At 38.8% G+C, this 21,955-nt stretch overlaps 1 protein-coding gene across 2 annotated transcripts in view; it reads left to right on the top strand.

Moving 5' to 3' along the window:
- The window catches only part of LOC108677236 (visual system homeobox 2), a 72,317-nt gene that overhangs the window by 29,552 nt on the left and 20,810 nt on the right, over positions 1 to 21,955 (top strand). Inside the window, exons 3-4 of one of the 2 annotated variants that reach the window (XM_047881008.1) lie at positions 3,521 to 3,580; positions 11,456 to 11,543. In XM_047881008.1, the coding sequence (XP_047736964.1) occupies positions 3,521 to 3,580; positions 11,456 to 11,543 (148 nt within the window). The remainder of the gene's footprint in view (positions 1 to 3,520; positions 3,581 to 11,455; positions 11,544 to 21,955) is intronic. The other variant, XM_018165432.2, reaches the window with a different exon arrangement.

Below are 21,955 nucleotides of genomic sequence, written 5' to 3' on the forward strand. Positions count from 1 at the left end.
CATATTGCCCTATTCCAGACGTAATTCACGAATATTTTTCAAAATAGTGCAGGTTCATAAATTAACGGCAATTACACAAACAAATCATAATATAATTTGTACATCCTTCGATAATTCTCATGCACAGTGTTTCAACTATCCTTCTCCATTACGTTAAGACTAGCATGCATCTTCTTGCATCCAATCGGGGAAATATTGGCCACGCTGAGGTCGACGATCCACGTTAAGCCCTGAAGGCCAATAATATTTCTTCATTATACGATGGCCATCACTGATTAAGTGCGTTAATTCCGTACGAACCCTAGCGTTGAAAATGTAATGGGTGTACCCTTTAGAACGCGATCCATAAACTTGCTTCTGGCATCCAATAAAAAGACACTCCCGAGGGCGCTGTCCTATGAGGGAGACCATGTCCTTCCTTCTCGAGGTGCTGGCTTTTGAGAAGGATGCTCTTTGCAAACTTCTGGAGATTAATCCTACCGTTTATAAGCTTATTTTATATTGTCAGCTGGTGTACAAGTGTGATTTACTTAGTGGTTCTTTAAAAGCGTTAATATTCTTCTAACCGACGCAGCGAATTTTTCCATCCAGCTTTTTAAACTCCATATTCAGTGGCCTTCTTTCTTAGTCTATTTTTTCTGCCCACACTTTTCAATTATTTTTCCAATTTTCATCACTACAACTTCCTTCTTCCATTTGTTCTGTCCGCCCTTTCCAACTCCTTATCTACATGTCATCACTCCAGCTTTCTTCGTCCATTTCTTCGATCCGCCCTTTCACGCTCCTTACCCACTTGAGCCAAGCCGCTCTCCATATATCCAATTTGGCGTAGCCTTTATCAACAGCTACTCAATCTAGCGTAATCTGCTGCAATCGGCTCTGATCGGCTCTAATCTGCTTCGACCTACCAAAACCTCTCCAGATTTGGAGAGATGTTCGATTGTGCAACTTTTCGCTACCAGTCAATCGTTTGAGTCAAATAGACGAAATATCTATTCAGCGAAAGTTTTATTTTATTTTTAATTCTCAATAATATGCAGAATGAAAATGAAAAATTTCAAAGTTTCGAATTAAGAAAAAATCAAAACACGTTCAACTTTTCGTCAAATTAATTGGTTCTCTGTCAGTAATGCATTGAAAATAAAATTTCATGTCTGAGAATGCACTGGTCAAACAGCGAGTTAGATATTCGTTTGTGTATAGTCGCTGCTACTTGAAAAGTTCTAATCTTTTATAAAATGTTAGAAAACCACAAAAAATGGGCAGTCATCAAAATCATCTCGAATTCAGATACGGCCAATGTACTGAACCATGAGTTAAGCACATTGAATCTTGTTCTGGTGGCTGGCTTTAGATTGGCAAGTCGTAATTTTATTTAATTACTATGAACCAAGTAGCGTGCCTGCTTGCTGTGTTCTTGGAGGATGAATAAACGCATTCTGAACGCAAGACACATCGTATTTTCCGGCCCACGCATGTTTATGAGAATTATAGATGTTGGTATGTTAATAAAATTATTGCATGAATGGAAAAAAATGGCCACGGAACATACAGCTTTAGAAAATAATATTTTGGAAATTAGACTCAATTTACCTAAAATGCTGAATAATAAAAATTTCTAATTCATTTGCAGTCAACCGGTAGCGATTTTTCGGTCTCAGATATACAACTTATAATTTTCAGGTAGGTGGATCCTCCGAAATTACTACCTTGGCTAAATGCTTTCGGCCCATCCGCGGCCACCGATACTATGGCCATGATTTCGACTCGGTGATAAGGCCTCTAAAATGAGCCTGCAAACGCTCGTCACGATATTAGCCGCAGCAACCCAATTTCTGCAGGTAATATCCTCGCGCTCTCATAGCCCTCGGAATCGCCGCTAAATTTCGTTGCAGCCACAAAACCGAGACCGAAGACACGGTGGAGAAAACGCCGTTGTAGCAGTAAGGTTTAGCTGCACGATATTGTTGCCACTGCAAGGAGATGTTGCTGCTGCACGATATTGTTGCCACTGCGAGGAGATGTTGCTGCTGCACGATATTGTTGCCACTACAAGGAGATGTTGCTGCTGCACGATACTGTTGCCACTACAAGGAGATGTTGCTGCTGCACGATACTGTTGCCACTGCAAGGAGATGTTGCTGCTGCACGATATTGTTGCCACTGCAAGGGGATGTTGCTGCTGCGCTAAATTGTTGCCACTACAAGAAGGTGTTTCGCATGGAGTTGCTGCTGCTGGTGCTGCATACTATTGTTGAAATTGCATAGAGTTGCTGCTGTTGTAACGCATTGTCGTTACAGTAAGAACTTACTGATGGTGATGCACGAGGTGGTTGCTACTACAAGAATTTGTTGCAAAGGGTTCTTGCTGCGGCATTGAGTTGGTGCTGCAGCACACGTTTTTGAAAAACATGTGTAGATTTTTTCCAATTGCAAACATGAATCTATTTACAATATATGCTAAATTTTTGCTGCAAAGACGTCGTTGTTGCGGTTTGATGTAGTTGTTCACGCAATCGACAGCTGCTGCAGTATGTGGTTGTTCTGATTACGTGTACTAGTAATATTTTACGGTAAAAAATGTAGCCTTAGGTGAAGCTCTGTTAGGTTTTAACTGATTTTGTGAGAGGTTGTTGCAACGCTTTAGGTTATGTTTAATCTGCGGAATGCAGGTGCTAATTCAGGTTGATGTTGCTTCAAAAATGGTTATCAGTTTATTTGCAATTTGACATTTTGTTTGTTGAACTGAAGATGGAGCTGGGCTCGGAAACGCTTTCAATGAAGAGGCGGAAAATTTACGTGGCGTTATCATTATTTTAAATTGTAAGTGAAGTTACTATTTAGGAATAGTAAATATAATATAATATAATACAGAACCACACTAGCTCTCCCAAATGAATTTTCAATGTTGAAGTGCATTTTAGCATAAAAAATGTTAACTTGTTTTTATTCGGCTACTCACTGAGACTACGGTGTCAACATCAAGTTACGTCAGTTGTAGGTTTCTTGAGAAGAAATCAGTTTTACATAATTATCTAATCTTGGACAGGACAAAAAAAACTCAAGATGAACGAAGTGTACATGAACATTACATCAAATTGATCAAAAGCATGGGAAATATATCTTCTCCTATTGTGTTAGCCTATACTCAATTCAAAAACAATCTTGCTTCCTAAAACATAAAAATTAATTTCAATTTTCTTTCAGAGTGCAAAGTGATGAAGACGAAGAAGTAAAAATGTGCTCTAAATGCCTTTTTTCTGCATAGTTAAAAAAATAAAAAATAATTGCATTTATTCAACAAAAAATGATTGCATATATTCAACATTACAATTTTTTTCAAATCCGATGATTAGATTTATTCAAACTGGATTTTAACTCGTGATAGCCTTCTGCCAGATCAATTAACGAAATAATTCCAACAACAAAATGAAATAAATGCGATGTTTTTCTCTAAAAAAGCGAACTTGCAACAAAATTTTAGAGTCATAAATAAAGGCCATGTTTGTCTCCGTTGTAGGACTGGCGGAGGCCACTACACGCTGTGAGCCCTCGTGGTGGTCGTGCTCGCATCTCAACGGTACTGCATTCATTTTAGTCGAAAAATATAACTCAGTACTCACTGTAGTAAGTGACAGAGAGCACATTTTCTCGTCGACGAAAAAGGGTCACGGACGGACGGACGGACGGACAGACAGACGGACAGACGGACAGACGGACGGACATGACGAGAACAATTGCGCCCTTTTTCCATAAATGAGAAAATGCGCTAAAAATTAAATGGGTTGTCGGCATTCATTAATTTGAAAAAGTAATTTGTCAGTTTAGAGATCAACTATTGGGAAAAATATATTTGCAGTTATATTTAAAAGAATTCATGTTATTTATGAGGAGCGGGCGATCTATTGAAATAATATCTATCTATATCTATTGAAATATTATATGATACACTGCGTTATAACGCGCTAAATACATGAAAGATCAACTATTAAATAATGTTGCTATTTTGTTCAAAATTTTTGGAAAAAGGCATGCCCTGTAAAACTTTACATCTACCTAAAATCTACATGTAATGGCACCACGAGAGTTTAGGATGAGCATTAATAGGACTCTGCAAGACGTGTTTTCCAGCGAATGTCAAATTGAACGACGCATTACAGACGCTACAAATCGTTACGTTTACGCTGATCGCTAGGCACACTGAGTAAAAGTCGCCAGGTATGTGGCGACTTTATTACTCAATTGATTGCGTGGTAACGAGTGAGCCATGATGACCGTCCTGCTCACGGCTAGAGAGATGGCATGAGCTGGGAATAAAAATTGGTGAGCATGAATTGCATTCCCTTAAGAAGAAATGCAAGTAAGAGAAAGGCAAGGAAATCAATTGTTGACTGGGTGATTGAATGAGTGATTATTACAAATTTAATAGCTGGAAAAGGAAAATTGGTGAGCATGAATTGCATATTCCCTTAAGAAGAAATGCAAGTAAGAGAAAGGCAAGGAAATCAATTGTTGACTGAGTGATTGAATGAGTGATTATTACAAATTTAATAGCTGGAAAAGGAAAATTGGTAAGCATGAATTGCATTCCCTTAAGAAGAAATGCAAGTAAGAGAAAGGCAAGGAAATCAATTGTTGACTGAGTGATTGAATGATTGATTATAACAAATTTAATAAAGATAGAGAGAGATCGTGCTAATGTGAACGTGAGACAGAAAGAAGAAATCGCAAGCGGCAAGTGACCGAGCCTAAGCATTCATTAGATAATTGAGAAAGCATCGGAGCTGTAGCGATAAATAGTGTAATTAATTTTTGTCTTAAACGGTCCGCGGGGAATAATTGGAGCGACGCCGTGTGGTTTATGGGGAAGAGACTTTGAGGGGTTGAAATAAAATGAAAAATATAATTTAGAGGATGAAAAGAAAATAGAAACTTGGATAATAAAGAGCGATGGAACGAGGAGCGTGAAATATGAAATGGAACAATGATGAGAAAACACGCGAGGGAAAATAGAAGGCGCATAAGTAAGAGAAAGGCAAAATGTCAATGGGTCAGAGGTGAAAAATCTAAATTATAAATCATATGTGTGCATTGCACACAAATGGTATTCACGCCGCAAATTTAAAATTGTACGTTTTAATCGTAAATCATGTAGTGAAAGATTTTCTTCAGTCAACACGCGAAGTTCTCTCCTAGATTCCAATATTCACAATTTTACAATTTTTTGAATAGCAGTCGAGAACATATACAGGGAAACTAAGATTTAATGTTCATGCGGTTACACGCGAGTATTATTCCTATTAATAGGAATTTAATCCTCAAAAGTAGGAATTTTTCAAATAAATTTTACAAATTAATAATATTATTGAGTTTTGGTGAGTTTTGTTTTCGTTACAACTCAGGCTTTATATTCATGTCACTTAACTTTGATTTTGCTGTGACTACCAAAGCATTCATTCTTCACATCCTCACTGGATGTGATTCATTACATTAATTATAATGCATTATTTTTAAAGCATTCACAATTCTAAATTTACAGCGTCCACAGCAACATTGGTTAGAAGACAAAAGCCACACCTGAGAGATCAATGGAGGGAGTCAATCTGCGTCCAGAGAAGATCTCTCGTCTCTCGGTGGCTGCTTGCTTTTTCAATCTCTCTTAATTTCGAGCCACTCGCTCCCGCAGCCCGCGTCGCCCCCGGATCGCAACATTTTCTCCTTCCTGAAGACTCCCTGGGGCGTGATCGCCGGCCCCGCGGATGCCGTAAAGTGCAGTGCGTGGCGCGCACGGCCGACCTGCCCTAATCACGCAGCCTCAGCGCAGCCCGCTGCGCTGAACACCGTTACTGTGTGGCAACGGTGTTCAGCGTACAAGGTTGCCTCAGCGCAGCCCGCGCTAAACACCGCTGCCTGCCACGCGGCTTAGCTTAGCGCAGCCCGCACTAAACACAGCGGCCTGCCACCTGGCTTAGCTCAGCCCGCGCTAAACACCGCGGCCTGCCACCTGGCTTAGCGCAGCCCGCGCTAAACACCGCTGCCTGCCACGCGGCTTAGCTTAGCGCAGCCCGCACTAAACACAGCGGCCTGCCACCTGGCTTAGCTCAGCCCGCGCTAAACACCACGGCCTGCCACACGGCTTATCTCAGCACAGCCCGCGCTAAACACCGCGGCCTGCTACGCGGCTTAGCTTAGCGCAGCCCGCACTAAACACAGCGGCCTGCCACCTGGCTTAGCTCAGCCCGCGCTAAACACCACGGCCTGCCACACGGCTTATCTCAGCACAGCCCGCGCTAAACACCGCGGCCTGCCACACGGCTTATCTCAGCACAGCCCGCGCTAAACACCGCGGCCTGCCACGCGGCTTAGCTCAGCCCGTTACGTTGATGATGCAAAATATTTTCTTAGGGCTGCACACTTTCATTTTTGAAATGCATGATCGTTAATGAATGTAAAACACAGTTAAAGTTTCATTGGAAACTCATTAATGAGTTTTTGTTAGGAAATTGTACTATAAGAGCGTTCGGTCTAGTTTAGTACATCAAAGCAATAATATAGATTGATGCAAAACTTGTGAGAACGGAATGAATGTAAATAGTCTTTCTTGTTCAAAGTAAAATACGTTGCATTTTTTAACACTTGAAAAATCTAAGTAAGTTCAATTTCAGCTGACTGCGGAAAGTTTTTTTCTATGAAAATTTAAGGTTTATATGCAGCAAGAAACCAATTGTTCGAAAAAGCCAATGTAAGCATATTCTTGAAATTTATAACTTGTACCGCAAGCGATATGAACAATATGAAGAAAACAGATTTTTGCAGATATTTTTGCGTAAATATTTCCAAAACTGCAAAATTTTGAAATTCCTCATCATTAAAGATAATTGATTCTTCACGAGTTGAATTATTTTTAAGTTCAGTAAATGTTTGCGTCTACGATGGTAATTAAACTATTTGCGTCTACGATGGTAATTAAACTAAATTGAAACTATTTTTTTCATAAGCTCTTATAAATTTAATAATGAAACCGGAATGCTCTAAAGTGTTTGTAATTTATATACCCATATAGATGAAAGCTGAATAAACCTCGAATATGCGACAAATTAGTTCAATTTCGTGGTATTTTCTAACAACATTATTGAAGTTGTAGAATTAAATATAGTATGGTATTATAACACCAAAAAATTTGGAACGATGTAAGAGAAAATACTTCCATTACATGATCATAGAAATTAATCTTTAGCCCCAAGCATACATTCATTTAATCTCGCTCTTGCACGTAAAAGTTTTTTCCAATGTTCATTACATAAACGCAGATTTTTTTTTCATTTTAGTTATTTTATTATTTTACATACCATTTAGTTCTATTTGATAATTTCACTACAGAAATTGCTAATTTTGTTGTTATTTCCATAATTAGGATTTAGTTAATAAAAAACATACCCGGTGTGAGGCCGCAGAGCTAAGCGTTCCAGTTGATGAGCACTTCATGAACGTGAGTTGCGAGCTACTCATTTTCTATGCCGTGAAATTACTTCATAAATCCTGAACTTAAGACGCATAACTGGTATGCAAAAGTTCACGAAATAACTTTTTAAATTTACGATTATACCGCTCGCTTGCTCACTAAAAGCTCAGTGCAGAGCCTTTTAACTGATCGCACTGCAGGCTTTCATATCATTGCAGTTGGGAGTAAATGGACAATTTGTTAACACCTACTTTGTAAACGACTACTTGCATTCTTTAATCCTACGTTTAATATAACAAACCCCGATGAATATGAGCACATAAGTACATTTCGGAGTACGATAGTGTCTGAGAAACACAGGTGCCGTAATATTTTAACCTTAACGACCGTACTTTGTTCGCTCAATTCTACTAGCAACATCCATAGGAGCGATGGACAGAAGCCATGAGTGTCTTTTAGAGGGCGGCACCGTAATAGAAATAAAGGTGCTTTTCATAGTTCAACTCGCTGCTGCTCCTCCACAAAAGCCATCTTGGGGAGGAGGAAAGCCATAGGGAGGCTCCGATCTCCTCTTGCGGAGGCCATTTCTTGGCGGCTAACAATAAAAAATCAAACTACTTTGCTTGAGTAGGAATAAACGTGCGACGGATGGAATAAAAACGGAATGAAGTGGTCATATTGTAGGATGCTGCGGACGATGTGCATGCCGTTCATAGGGCCTCCCGGGACCCGCACGACCACTCGTCCGCATACGCATTGCCTCATGGTTCTCTGAGGGCGAATTGCGGACGCACACCTGAATAAAATGAAGCACCTCGACCATAGTTCGCAAGTCACAGCATTTCCACCTTCAACTTCACAACAATGTGATGAGGAGTGAAAATGTTTGAAGCCTCATTTGCATTATGTTGTTTGTGAAGTTTCTTGAAAGCCGCTGAAAACGAGAGCTTCCACGACTGTTCCAGCAGCGAGTGGGTGCAACAGTTTGTAACATGAACCAGTCGAGCAGCGCACTCCACTTTATTGTGAAACAAACACTGTTTCCACGGAAGCTACACAAAAAGGATCGGCGAATTCAATTCGTAAGATTACAGTCATCCGAATCAATTGATCATTGCGGCTTCCAATTGCTCAATCCGGACACATGGTGACGAATGTCGGTCCCTAGGCTCCGGCAGCCGTTGTCGACGCCTCCAATCCCGTTATGGAAGACCGTCTCAAAACCATCGAGGCCACCGTCACCTTATGGGGCACTGATCGAAACTTGATGGCTATCCCCCTGGAACCCCGAGTATCGTGAAGTGTTGCGCGCACTTTCGATGAAGCGACTCGATCGTTTCCTTTTCTTTTAATCAAATGCGTAATATTTGCGGAGAAATACCGAGAGCAAAACAACTTTAATTCGGTTTTATTTTACTTAGCGAACCAATTCTAGTTTTTCATCGTGGTTGTTGTGGATGCTACTGATGTATTGGTGTACATTGAGTAATGATTACATTGTTCAGGTTGAATGTTGGCACACTTCTAATTTTTTTGATTAATTCTCTGAACTTGAGAGGAAAAATTAAAATTGAGACATGTGTTCGAAATATTCAATTTACGCAATGCAGCTTTTATTTCTGGCAATTTTCTCTTATTTGGCTCTCTAATACATGTGATAATTATGTGAATTCGCATAATTTCAGCATGAAAATTATTAAGAAGGCAGGAAAAACAATTGAAGGAAAATATTTTCATCGAAATATTTCTATCTTCACCAATTTTTCACACTAACCAAGCATCTGTAAAGCATTCAAATTTAGTTATCCAGATGTTACCTGATATATAAAATGTTGCTATAATCAATGTTGAGCAGACGCTCAACATTGATATATAAATTGTCCTCATTCTATCAAAGCTGTACAACATCATATTTTTAAATGATTCTTAGGAAGTTTTACGTGATATTACCATATAAACTTGAAATTTTAAATTCCGCCTGAAAAAAATTGACCACTAATTTATTACTGCCAAGTTTGCGATAATATAATTACATTCTATGTTAACTCAATTTCTTGTCATTGAAGATAAGGAACATTTAAGAATATCAAGCCTCTTTCATTGGTAAGGAAATGTTAAGAGTTTACCTCCCGATTATTTTCATAAACATAAGATGGATAATGATGAAAATAAGTGTGTAATATCTCAAAATTTACCTTTAGAATTTAAATCAATGAAAGTATAAACTATTTTCCTCTAGAGAGCACAGACAAATTTAGTAATTATATTCGTTTAGAAAGTCTGTTTGCATCTGGAAGAGTTCAGTGCCGTGGTCGACGGTAGTTTGAGGAATAGCAAGCGTCATAAGAGCATCCCACTGCCAACTGTGAACATGAAATGACATCCACATTTGCATAATGGGCAGAATTTTCCATGGGCATTGCTAAGGGAACGAACAATTCTGCTTCGTCACGCAAAAACTCCCTAGTGTGAAAAAATGTTCACCGCTTGAATGAAGCGCTTCCCGAATTAAAGGATTTTGCTTATTCGCAATTTGTGCTTCGAGCCAAACTTTTTCAAAACGTACAAAATGATCATATAAAAATCATTTACATCTACATATCCTTCATATTCGTGCCATTTCCTCACATTTATTTTATCGTAAACACGAACAGTAATCATTATTCGCGAGCGTTTCCTAATGCCTAATATCATGCGATGTCCTAACCTAAAATATATCTAGATTGAATTCAAAATTTTATCAATTTTTAGATTGAACTCGCCATTTTATCAAAATCTTAAAATTGCTTTGGCGTAATTGCTAAATTTCTTGAGTGAAGACATAATTCCATGCGTTCTCTACATACATCCAGAATAATTATTAACAATACAAATTGAACAGTTAGAAATATTAATAATGCACCACTTAAAAATAAAAACTCAGTGATGAGATGAAACAAATTCAAACATAATCAAAAACTGTTAAAAGAACCTCGAGCAACCCACTGTTCTACGCTTTTTGATCTTCACTTTTCTACGGAGATCAGAGAGAGCTGCGAAAGAAAGAAGCCTTTCAGCACATTGTTCTTTTTTGAGGTCTTCGGTGTAGCAATAATCGTAGATCGCGGACAGCATCGTTAGCTGTCACTGTAAGAGCTCTACTAGACCTACAAGATCACGCAACTTCCAATACCAATTCTAACGCACGCTCTTATTAGACACCAACTTGCTGCGTGGGCCTGCGGTTCCTTTCAACTTAAAATTGTAGGTGCATCAACAGCGGCAGGTTTGACCGAATTCAGGCCTCCGATAAGGCGGCCATGCCATTTATGGGCGAGAGTGTTGCGGCCATGCCATTTATGGGCGAGAGTGTTGCGGCCATGCCATTAATGGGCGAGAGTGTTGCGGCCATGCCATTTATGGGCAAGTGTGTTGCGGCCATGCCATTTATGGGCGAGGGTGTTGCGGCCTTGCAGTTTATTTTGAGCCAATGATTAGGTCATGTTATTCATAAGCACTGGTGTTACGACCATAAAGTTTATTTTCCGCCGATGATATTTTTCTGAAAATTTTGAGCCGCCAATGATGTCCGGGACATTGACAGGCCAATAATAATGCGGCCTAGTAGTTCATAGGCCGGCGATGACGCAGTCAGGGCATCTCTAGACGATTGATTATTATTCGCCTAAATGACGACCTCACGTAGGCAGCTTGACTCACATCCACTGACAAATCAGTGAATAAATTCTTGGAAGAAATTGCAAGCCAGTTCAATGATTGCTCATTATTTTTATCAATTATTAATACCAATTTTAACTTTTTTCAATTAATATTAATCTACCACTATTCATGATCATTATGGTGAAATGAACAAAATCAGTCCGATATCAACCCTAGCGTTCTTGCAATAACAATTTTTATAAATATTGACTTCTAAAATATATATCCTTTTGTAAAACGACGGTTTTTAAAATAATCCTAATTGAATTTACGGAATTTTTCTGTTATTTTCAGGCCTGGATTCCTCGGACTCGATGAGTAAAAATTTCGACGGCAACCCAACGGGCGTCGGCAAAAAGAAGAAAAAGAAGCGCCGTCACAGGTCAGATTTAACAATTATTTGTATTTTGCTTTGAATTTAAACTTTAATTTTAAATGCTTCAACTATTATTATAGATAACGATTATCTTATGTTATTAAGGCCATGACGTGTTACAGTCATCTGTAGATGTCAAAAGTTAATATGTGATTTCGCATTTAAAGCAGAAATATGATTTCTTATTTAGATAAATCGGAAATACACGCCCAATTTCAAACGTTTTATCCATTCCGTGACAATGAAAGGTTGCAAGTAATATTACATTACATTAAACCAATTAAAATGTAAAAGTCAATATTTAATATGTGTTTTGGCATTTAAAGCAGAAATATGATTTCTTATATATATAAATCGGAGATACACGCCCAATTTTAAACGTTTTGTCTATTCCATAACAATGAAAGGTTGCAAGTTATATTACATTATATTAAACCAATTAAAATACTCCTTCCCTCTCTTGTTCCTGGCTTTCCTCACCCTCACCCTTGTTTCCCCTCTACGCCAAGACCCTCTCAATATTCCACTGTTCCTGAAAATTAAAAACCGGTCGCCTAATTGGATCCTCAAATCCTAATGGCCTTCGACCAGACTGATTCCCACTCCTAATTATCGTTTTGGAAACTAATTATACTTCCATGGCAAATTATCGGGTGACAAACTAATTATATTCCCTCATTTTATTCCCATCTGGTAAAGTAATAACGGTTTTATTTTTAACTATATTTTTTTTCAATTGTTATTATTATCTAAGATGAATGCTACGCTGATGACCTTTTTTCTATCTCAAATTGTCAGGAAGTAAACTATTATGTTGTTCACACATATTTTTTCCGAAATGAGTTTGAGGTTCCCTCTCACTCTGAACAATTTGTTTTATTTTGATGCATGAAATTTCACGGCGCAAAATCAATGTACCATAATATTTTACACGACTTTCAATTTGCGAAATTAAGTTTATTATTAAGCTTCTGATTTTCCAGGATTTCATTTACGAAGTGTATGAGCAAAATCTAACGGAAATTTAGCAGACCAGCCGTCCCGTATGACATGCATGGCCGCAAACAAAGGGGCCAATTTTCATAATAGTTAAAAACCATGGGAAAATGATGTTGGGGCTTTCAAGTGATTGTTTTGAGCACATCGCCTGCAGGCTTGTCATCTTGTCCTTGTAGTGAGCTTCGGGTGACGTTTATATGGCGTCACAATTCGGCGACGTTAATGAGACGCACGCGATGATGATGTTGAAATTCTCTCCAAATACTATAATTTTAAATGCAGCGATGTTGTTGAAACGAGTGAAGCTTTCACTCCACGTACCATAAATTCGGGATGCAGTGACGTTTATAAGACGCCTGCCATAATGATGTTGAGATTCACTCCAAATGCCATAATTTTAAATGCAGCCATGTTGAAACGAGTGAAGCGATGATGTTGAAATTCACTCCACGTACCACAATCGGGGATTTAGCGACGTTGTTGAGGCGTGTACGACAATGATGTTGAAATTCACTCCAAATACCATAATTTTGGATGCACTTGATAATTAATAATGTGAAAAATCTGATATTGACTTGTGAAACAGCGCAGTGGGGTTCTTGATGCACATAATTTGATGAGAATGTAATTAATTGGTTCCCATGTTATCAAAAGAATCTAAATTCAACAAATCATACAAGTATTTCTTGATGCACCTGATTTTACACATACTTTGATAGGTCTTCATTTAATTATAGAAATCAATGAAATATTCCCGCTGATGAATGATCCTAAAGCAAATTATTTTTATAAGCAAATTATTTTGCATGCATCCTAGCATGAAAGGAATTCAATCGCCATTAATTTTGCATCAATCGCGCATTAGTCAATATTTGGCTGTCACTGGTAAACCAATCATAACATGTAATTTTTTGGCATTTGTCCTGAAATTCCAGCACACTTTTGTGAACTTAGCATTCCTGGTGCTCAGTAATTTCAGTTGAAAAAAAAAACGAAATTTTCATGTGACGTCAATTCATTCACATTTATAATATTCAATTCATATAGCCGAAACGTTAACCAATTTGCGATCATGTAACCTATAACCAATTTGTCATTTACAACATGACTTCACAACATCAGACTAATTCACTTAATGCGTTTAATAAATAGTAAATGTGTAGAGACAATGTGCTAGCTATCACCTCTGAACCTATTTGCAGTAGGTGATAAGTAAAGCAACTTCTCTCGTCTCAAACTTCGATGTTTGTCAAGGATTAGAAAGCTTCCCATCGAAATAAAATGTTCAATTTAAAAATAAAACATTTTTTTGAAGTGCAATCTACGATTTATTGAAGCTGGCCGCCTTAAACCTGCCATATAAGCCGCTGTGTGCCTCGCGCGCGCGTCACCGCACAGACTGACCGTGAACTGCGCTACAATGAACTGCCATGTATAATTCTGCTCCAGGCTGCCGCATGACTTGATGGATTGAGTCGTCGCTGCAAGCTTTAGCGGGCTGCAGACAGCAGAAGAGTAGCGTCTGCAGACTGCAGACTTTAGAATAGTAGCGTGTGCAGACAGCAGGAAAAATAGCGTCTGCAGACAACAGGCAGCATTGAATGAAGACAGAAGGAGGATAGCGTCTGTAGACAGAAGGAGGATAGCGTCTGCAGACAGAAGGAGGATAGCGTCTGCAGAGCGTCTGCAGACAGAAGGAGGATTGCGTCTGCAGACAGAAGGAGGATAGCGTCTGCAGACAGAAGGAGGATAGCGTCTGCAGACAGAAGGAGGATAGCGTCCGCAGACAGAAGGAGCATAGCGTCTGCAGACAGAAGGAGCATAGCGTCTGCAGACAGAAGGAGCATAGCGTCTGCAGACAGAAGGAGCATAGCGTCTGCAGACAAAAGGAGGATAGCGTCTGCAGACAGTAGGAGGAAAGCGTCTGCAGACAGTAGGAGGATAGCGTCTGCAGACAGAAGGAGCATAGCGTTTGCAGACAGAAGGAGCATAGCGTCTGCAGACAGAAGGAGGATAGCGTCTGCAGACAGAAGGAGGATAGCGTCTGCAGACAGAAGGAGGATAGCGTCTGCAGACAGAAGGAGCATAGCGTCTGCAGACAGAAGGAGCATAGCGTCTGCAGACAGCAGTACATTATTGTGGCAATATCATTTGAGTTTATTCCGAAGTGGGCGGAAGTTCGTGGCATTTCTTCAGTTTTTATGCCTCATCACTGCAAATAAACTAATTCCGATAGCCGGGAACCTATTTCTTTACACACTTGGAAAGTTCTCGTTTAATTTTAACAAATACTGAACAGGTTTTACTTTAACTTACAACTTACTTTGAAGTGACCACTTCGTCTCCGTTGAATCACCGTGTAAGTGATCAACTATTAACGAGTATTTATCTTCATTTTCCGCAACGGCCCATCATATCTCAGGCGAGTAACACAGATAACAATCATTGCCGCATTAGAGCTGGCCGACCATTGGCCGTTGTTTGGCCATAGAAAATGCAGCGATATATGACGCTGTCATACACGCATGTGTCGTGGTACACAGCCTATATGTGCCAATACAAGCAATCAGGATACTTAGGCAGGCTAACGTGTCAATTACAGAGTCTATTAAATCCCAATTTGCGACGCCAGGATGTTCGTTAGACACCGACGAACATCTGAATCATAGCTGAAAAATATCTACGCCGCATAGATGAATAGACACCTCATTTAGCAAGCACTTATTGGACAAAAATATGCGTGCCATGCTGCGCGGTTTAATGCGGTCATAGTAACGGACATAGAAGAAATCGGAATTCAATTGACGAGATCTGATTCGCTGAACGTTAGTGAAACTTTTTGGTAATTAATAAAAGTGCGAATAGTATATAATTTAAAGTTGTATAGTTTCCCTGTATGAATTTGAGTTATAGTTTTCATTCACGTAAAACTCGCATTCGTGGTCGAATGCTTTTAAACAATGTTTTTGTTTTCTGAATGTCTCTATTTTGTATAAACTTCTGCTTTTATGTTATAATTAATTCATTCATTCCAATTCATTTCAATTCATTTGCGCCACATAGTCATTTTCAGTTGAAGACAATAATGACTCATCACTGACGTCACGTTTTTTACATGCAACCTTACGCCAACATTATTTATTGTCTGGCTAGTACATTTAATTAAGCATTGAAGTAAGTTAGAATGTTTATAACCATGATTGCTTCCACCTTTAGGCTATGATTGAAAATTAATTCAAATAGTGGCCTGAAGTATTTACCTTAATAACGAATCTATTATAACGAGACTATGAGACGAATTCGATACCAGTGTGAGTGATTAGACATATTTTTTTAAAATTACCGCCCGCGTCAGGCTGTTTGTTACCAGAAACTTTTACTCAGTAAATGAGAAATTAATATATGGAGTTGAAATGAACCATAATATACATGACACTTTCATACCTTTAGGTAAAAATGTTCATTTAGGACTGGAATGTGGAAAGAAATGCGTTTTGGACCGTAAATTATTGATATTTAGGACCTGAAAAGGCGACAAATTATCATGCAACTCATCTCTTTTGTTCTTGCTCGATCACAGCCGCGGACGCTACTGCCTTTCGTTTGAAACCTCCAAGTCATGCTCTGAACCTGAGCTCGAGCAAAAACTCCAGAGTGAAAAAAGAGGAAAGTAGAGTCATAAAAATAAACCTGCTACATTACCGAATAAATTATAAATTTCATAATCATCTATTAACTGCAAATTTAAGACAAGTTAGAGTTACCGCAACTTATTAGGGTCCAACACTAGACCGACAATGTACGTCAGAATTATATAAATTGTAAACTTACTTGAAAATGCAACATCAAAGTTGGAAAAAGTTCAATTCCAAATTTTTTCATGTTACGATGCATAATTTGACTCGCAATTAATGGGGCGTGAGGTCACTCGATCAAGTCAGAGGGTTTGAGGTTCGCACCCCCGATGCACTGACGCTAATTCCGCGTCATTGCATTCCAAGCTGTCGAAGTCGAGGCAAATGAAAGAGACGTATTTCAATATTTCATGATTATCCGCAATCAATCTTGATTTCTCTTAAGAAATGCGTTTTGGACCGTAAATTATTGATATTTAGGACCTGAAAAGGCGACAAATTATCATGCAACTCATCTCTTTTGTTCTTGCTCGATCACAGCCGCGGACGCTACTGCCTTTCGTTTGAAACCTCCAAGTCATGCTCTGAACCTGAGCTCGAGCAAAAACTCCAGAGTGAAAAAAGAGGAAAGTAGAGTCATAAAAATAAACCTGCTACATTACCGAATAAATTATAAATTTCATAATCATCTATTAACTGCAAATTTAAGACAAGTTAGAGTTACCGCAACTTATTAGGGTCCAACACTAGACCGACAATGTACGTCAGAATTATATAAATTGTAAACTTACTTGAAAATGCAACATCAAAGTTGGAAAAAGTTCAATTCCAAATTTTTTCATGTTACGATGCATAATTTGACTCGCAATGGATGGGGCGTGAGGTCACTCGATCAAGTCAGAGGGTTTGAGGTTCGCACCCCCGATGCACTGACGCTAATTCCGCGTCATTGCATTCCAAGCTGTCGAAGTCGAGGCAAATGAAAGAGACGTATTTCAATATTTCATGATTATCCGCAATCAATCTTGATTTCTCTTAATTCTTAATTGAGATCTGGTTCTTAATAATTATCAGTGGTTGATCACCGGACAAAAGTAGAGCCGAAGAATCTACCAAAATTTAAGCTAGAGCGCAAATTTGGCAGCAAATACACAAAATTTAATTCAGAGAACCACAAGTACAACATATTCCAAAATTCTATAAACAATTTCGCTCGCAAATTATCAAAATTTCAAATAATTTCAAATTTTATACTTTGACCACCGCATCATAGGCGTCCAGTCACTGATCATTTACAGGCCGAATGTAAGACGCCTAGGAGCAAGAAATGACGCCACGCAGTTAAGTTACCGATATACTGTCATCATTGAAATCCGTCAGATGCTTTTCAGTGGTCGTATTATTATTAGTAATAAGCACACAGTTTTTAGTAGTCGTATTAGTATTAGTTATCGAAGCACACGATTTTTAGTTGTATTTGAATTATTTATTAGTCAAAGCACGCGATTTTTAGTAGTTGTACTCGTATTATTAATCAAAGTAGCTGATTATTAGTAACCGCGTCGGTGTTCGTGACTTATGAAAAGCCAGTGCCCAAAATAACTAACGACTCATATGGTAGGAATCAACTTGCACTTTTGACCAGAGTTCCTCACGCGGTGAAGTAGTCAGTCGGCTAAACGTGTGATCTCCTCTGCTCATTTTAGTGGGTTTAGCAATGAATTATTGAGGGTGACTCAGCAAGAATTAGCACGAGCGCACTATGATTAACTCGGGCTGACATAAGCCGTATCTTGTCGGTTCTTTCTTACCATCTAACCAATCTAAGGCTTATCTCCAAAACTCGGCGACTTTTTGCTTCGTGTCACCGAATTAAAGACCAAATGTGACATTCGAGATCGCGATAACGCAGAGTTAAGGCCCTTTTTCTTTAACTACTGCCATTTGCTTTCAAAACCTGAAATTCTTCTTGCCACTCATTGCAAGGCAAGCTATTTTGTCATTTGAATTAATTATTTTAATATATATTAAACATCATGTTGCAGCCTTCTACTGTCATTTTACTCATTATTTTGAATAAATATATTGCTCTAACCTTCGAATTCGGGATATAAATAGAAATTTTTTGAATATGTTGAGGTTTTACCTGATATATGATATTTTACACAATATTCAGTATCCGCGTTGTATATACCGGACATACTAAAATATATTCAACATAAATGCATATATATTTTACAAAGGTTTTTATATCTTGAAAGGCTTGCAGCATTGTTGGACAGCTACATGTGAACTGCTCGGCAGTGATCTCTGTGAATTCGAACATATTAATCCATGTTTACATGACACAATCTATCTAATCTCAACATAGCAATGATTTCAAAAATAAAAAAAAACATAGCAAAATTACGCACATGGGTGATTAACGCAAGACAAATATCCCGCTCTTGTTTCAGATAAACACGACGGGAACTATGCCATTTATCAACAGATTATCGTCGTATAATGTGCAGTAATAATGAGAATGGCATCACATCAGTCGACAGATAAATATATTTCCCCCTGTCTCTCAAAAATCTGCCCTGGATTTGCGACGGCTGATTATATTGGTCGAGCGCAGCCAAAAAACGTTTGCAATATTTTCGCATCGATGTGCTGCAAAAGAAACATATATATTGAATCGCAATTTCCGGTGGCAATTACCGCATCTCAAGCAATATAGCTAATTACTTGGACTCCGTAAAGCAACAACATCCGAACTTTTCAAAAGACCGCCCTAGAATAACTAGCACACAACATCCGGTGACATTATTCTATGGCAATACATATAGCCCAGCGTCTGCCTGTCATAACTTGTGTGCTGGTTAAGCGACCCATTTTGTTATTAAGATTATGCCACGTCATGCCGGCGTCCAGCATAAAGCTTCATTAGGGAGGCTATCTGCGGATGCCGCTTCCGTCTGATGCGTTTCCTGCCCAGACTTTATATTAATCCTTCACTAATTGCGCCGCTCGAACCATGGCTTCGTGAATGCTGCGTGACAGTGAGAGTCAAGTTTCTCCACAATCTCACGCTTACGTCATCCAAAACACAGCCAAATAATAGCATTCAATGATTGTTGTACTCTTCTACCTATTCCTAAAAATTATCAAATAATACTTTTATTAGCCTGTCACATAAGGTGAACGGAATTAATTTTCTAGCATAGTCTCAATCAAGAAAAATCTCTAATACTTACTCAGGCAATAAGAAGTGCCAGAGATCCTACCGATAAATTATTTGGCTCACTCTTGACTGAAAAATTTTACGATCAGTTACTAAGGAAGAATATTCATCGATCTTCATTATATACGATAGGTTACGATATGGCTTTAACCTAGAATGACAGAAGTGACGACATGGATAAGCATAAATGGTATAAATAGATGAAAGAGCTCATGTTAAACGTCTAAATCCATTATGTGAAAACAAAACATGTATGATTCACCATTGGCCATCGAGCGGCCAACGATCGTCGTACGAACTTTTCCAGCCAGGAACGGCCGGCGTTTCATGCTCCATTTGGTGCTCGATTACTGGCCGCGTCCCGATCAACTAATCACTTTCTTTCGGGAGGCCGAAGGTCTGCCTGTAAAACGCCTGATGGGATCAATATCACTCGACGAAGGCTGATCCTGGCCTTCATTTGTCGCAGCTTTAGACGCCCATCTGGTGGCCCCTACGGCGGTGACTTAATCGTTCCTCATAATTGTCCGACATTCGGGCCGAGATAATGTGGCTGAAGGCCAGAACTACGGGCGAATGATGTAGTGGTAGTCTTTGGAAACTTATTGATGCTTCAACACCTTACTAGTTTTTCGAATGTTTGAGGCTCAATAGGAGTAATAAGGCAATATTGTAAACTAAGCTTAAAATCTCGTAACAATTTCTGTGGATATAAAATCGATGCAATTACGTTTTCGTGGTTCGGTAGTCAATGTTGCCATGAGGCAGTAGATTTTATGAGAAAATTTGGACCTCTCACGCCTTGTAAGAGGTAATCCCGAGATAGTTACCGTGTGCTTGTGGTATACTATAGTCATTGATATTAATGGGGTAACATATTGCGGGCCAAGACTTGGTTTTAGTAAGACTTGATGGATATATAATGCCACTATAAAATTTGATGCGACGGTTATTTTTTTTCAACCCTTCAATCCAACTACTAAATCTGAACATTTTCATTTACATTTCAATTCAAAGTGGTGTATCGCATTTAATGTCGTGCATATTCAATGTCATGTAGTTGAATGTACTAATTTCAACGTGTAGTTGAATGTAATAGTAAAGGTCAACCCGCTGTGTTGTCGGCTTTAGCTAGAAGAATACACGTCCCACAAAATTCAATAAATACATTACAAGGTACTAAAGATATTTATCAATACTGCAAACACTCACAAAAAAGTATTAGGAACATTGTGCTATAGTTTTCGAGAAAAATATATCAGGAATTATTTGATTTTTTTTAATTTAACAGAGATAATTTCTTCGCCTATTTTCATATTGACCTTTAAATTAATTATTTATTTTCAAATAAAATTAGTTACAGGGACCTGTCTGATGAAAGCTGAAGAAATGCTGTCCAAAAAACGGGCATAAATCCGACGATCAGTGTCACGGAAGCTGTCCTCTTAACAAAAGGTGATATCCCGCCCGGGCGTTCGGTGGCCACCCATAACGCGCCTATACACTTAGAGGGGCGCCGAGAAATCATTTAGCAAAACATCTGTCGTCCAGCGGCTAATGCTTCACGCACGACGCCGTCCACACAGACATAATTGACAGGGTAGTTTATGAGACTGGGACTTGACCATGCCGTCCATGGGACACTGCCGTCCATGGGACACTGCCGTCCATGGGACACTGCCGTCCATGGGACTCTGCCGTCCACGGGACACTGCCGTCCATGGGACACTGCCGTCCATGGGACACTGCCGTCCATGGGACACCGCCGTCCACGGCACAGTATCTCGGAAGCTCTTGCGCAACCTAGAATTGATTAGACTTCTGTTAATTTTTTAATCAATTTATTAATTTATCTTTCAATTCTTTGGACGGCATCAATTAATAGATTCGATTGAACTTTTTAACTGATGAAGGAGCCTGGGCGTCGTCTTGTTAAAAATGGAATTACGAAAAACCTGCTTGACATTTTCATCAATTTTATTTTTTTAACTAGCCTTTGAGTAAGCTAAACAATGATATAATATCATCAAACACGGTTTTTGGAATCGACGATCTATTTCAGATGTTTTGGTTTTCACTTGTTGCTGTCATCGTGCAACTGCAATCAGTGCACTAGATATTTAATGGCTGATAGTTATTAAATGATGCTTGATTGTTTGAACTGAAATTAAATGTTGAAAAAAATGTCCATATAACTATCAGGTTAACCCGGCGTCGCTTGGAGGTTAGCAGGTTACCAGGTTAAACTCCCGCGACGGATTGAGCCTGCGCCACTTGTTTTTGAGATTTTTTTTAACAAAACAATATTTTTTTCAACAAAATCTTTAAGCATGCTTGCTTCCTCACACTTTTTCCCCGTCAAATGCAATGATGCTTGGCTTGCTTGTATTGCTCTTCGTTGTACAAATTGGGTGTACGCTCTCGAGAACACTCATTCAATTTGCCAACACAATTCATGCAAAAAATCATGCATTGTTATGTTTAATACTGATGACAGAATACTGAAATTCCCTCAATTGGATATTGAGCCCATGATGATGAAATTTACTTCAGAATAT

Source organism: Hyalella azteca, unplaced genomic scaffold, assembly GCF_000764305.2.
Source record: "Hyalella azteca isolate HAZT.00-mixed unplaced genomic scaffold, Hazt_2.0.2 contig6811, whole genome shotgun sequence".
In the NCBI taxonomy this organism is placed as follows: Eukaryota; Metazoa; Arthropoda; class Malacostraca; order Amphipoda; family Hyalellidae; genus Hyalella; species Hyalella azteca.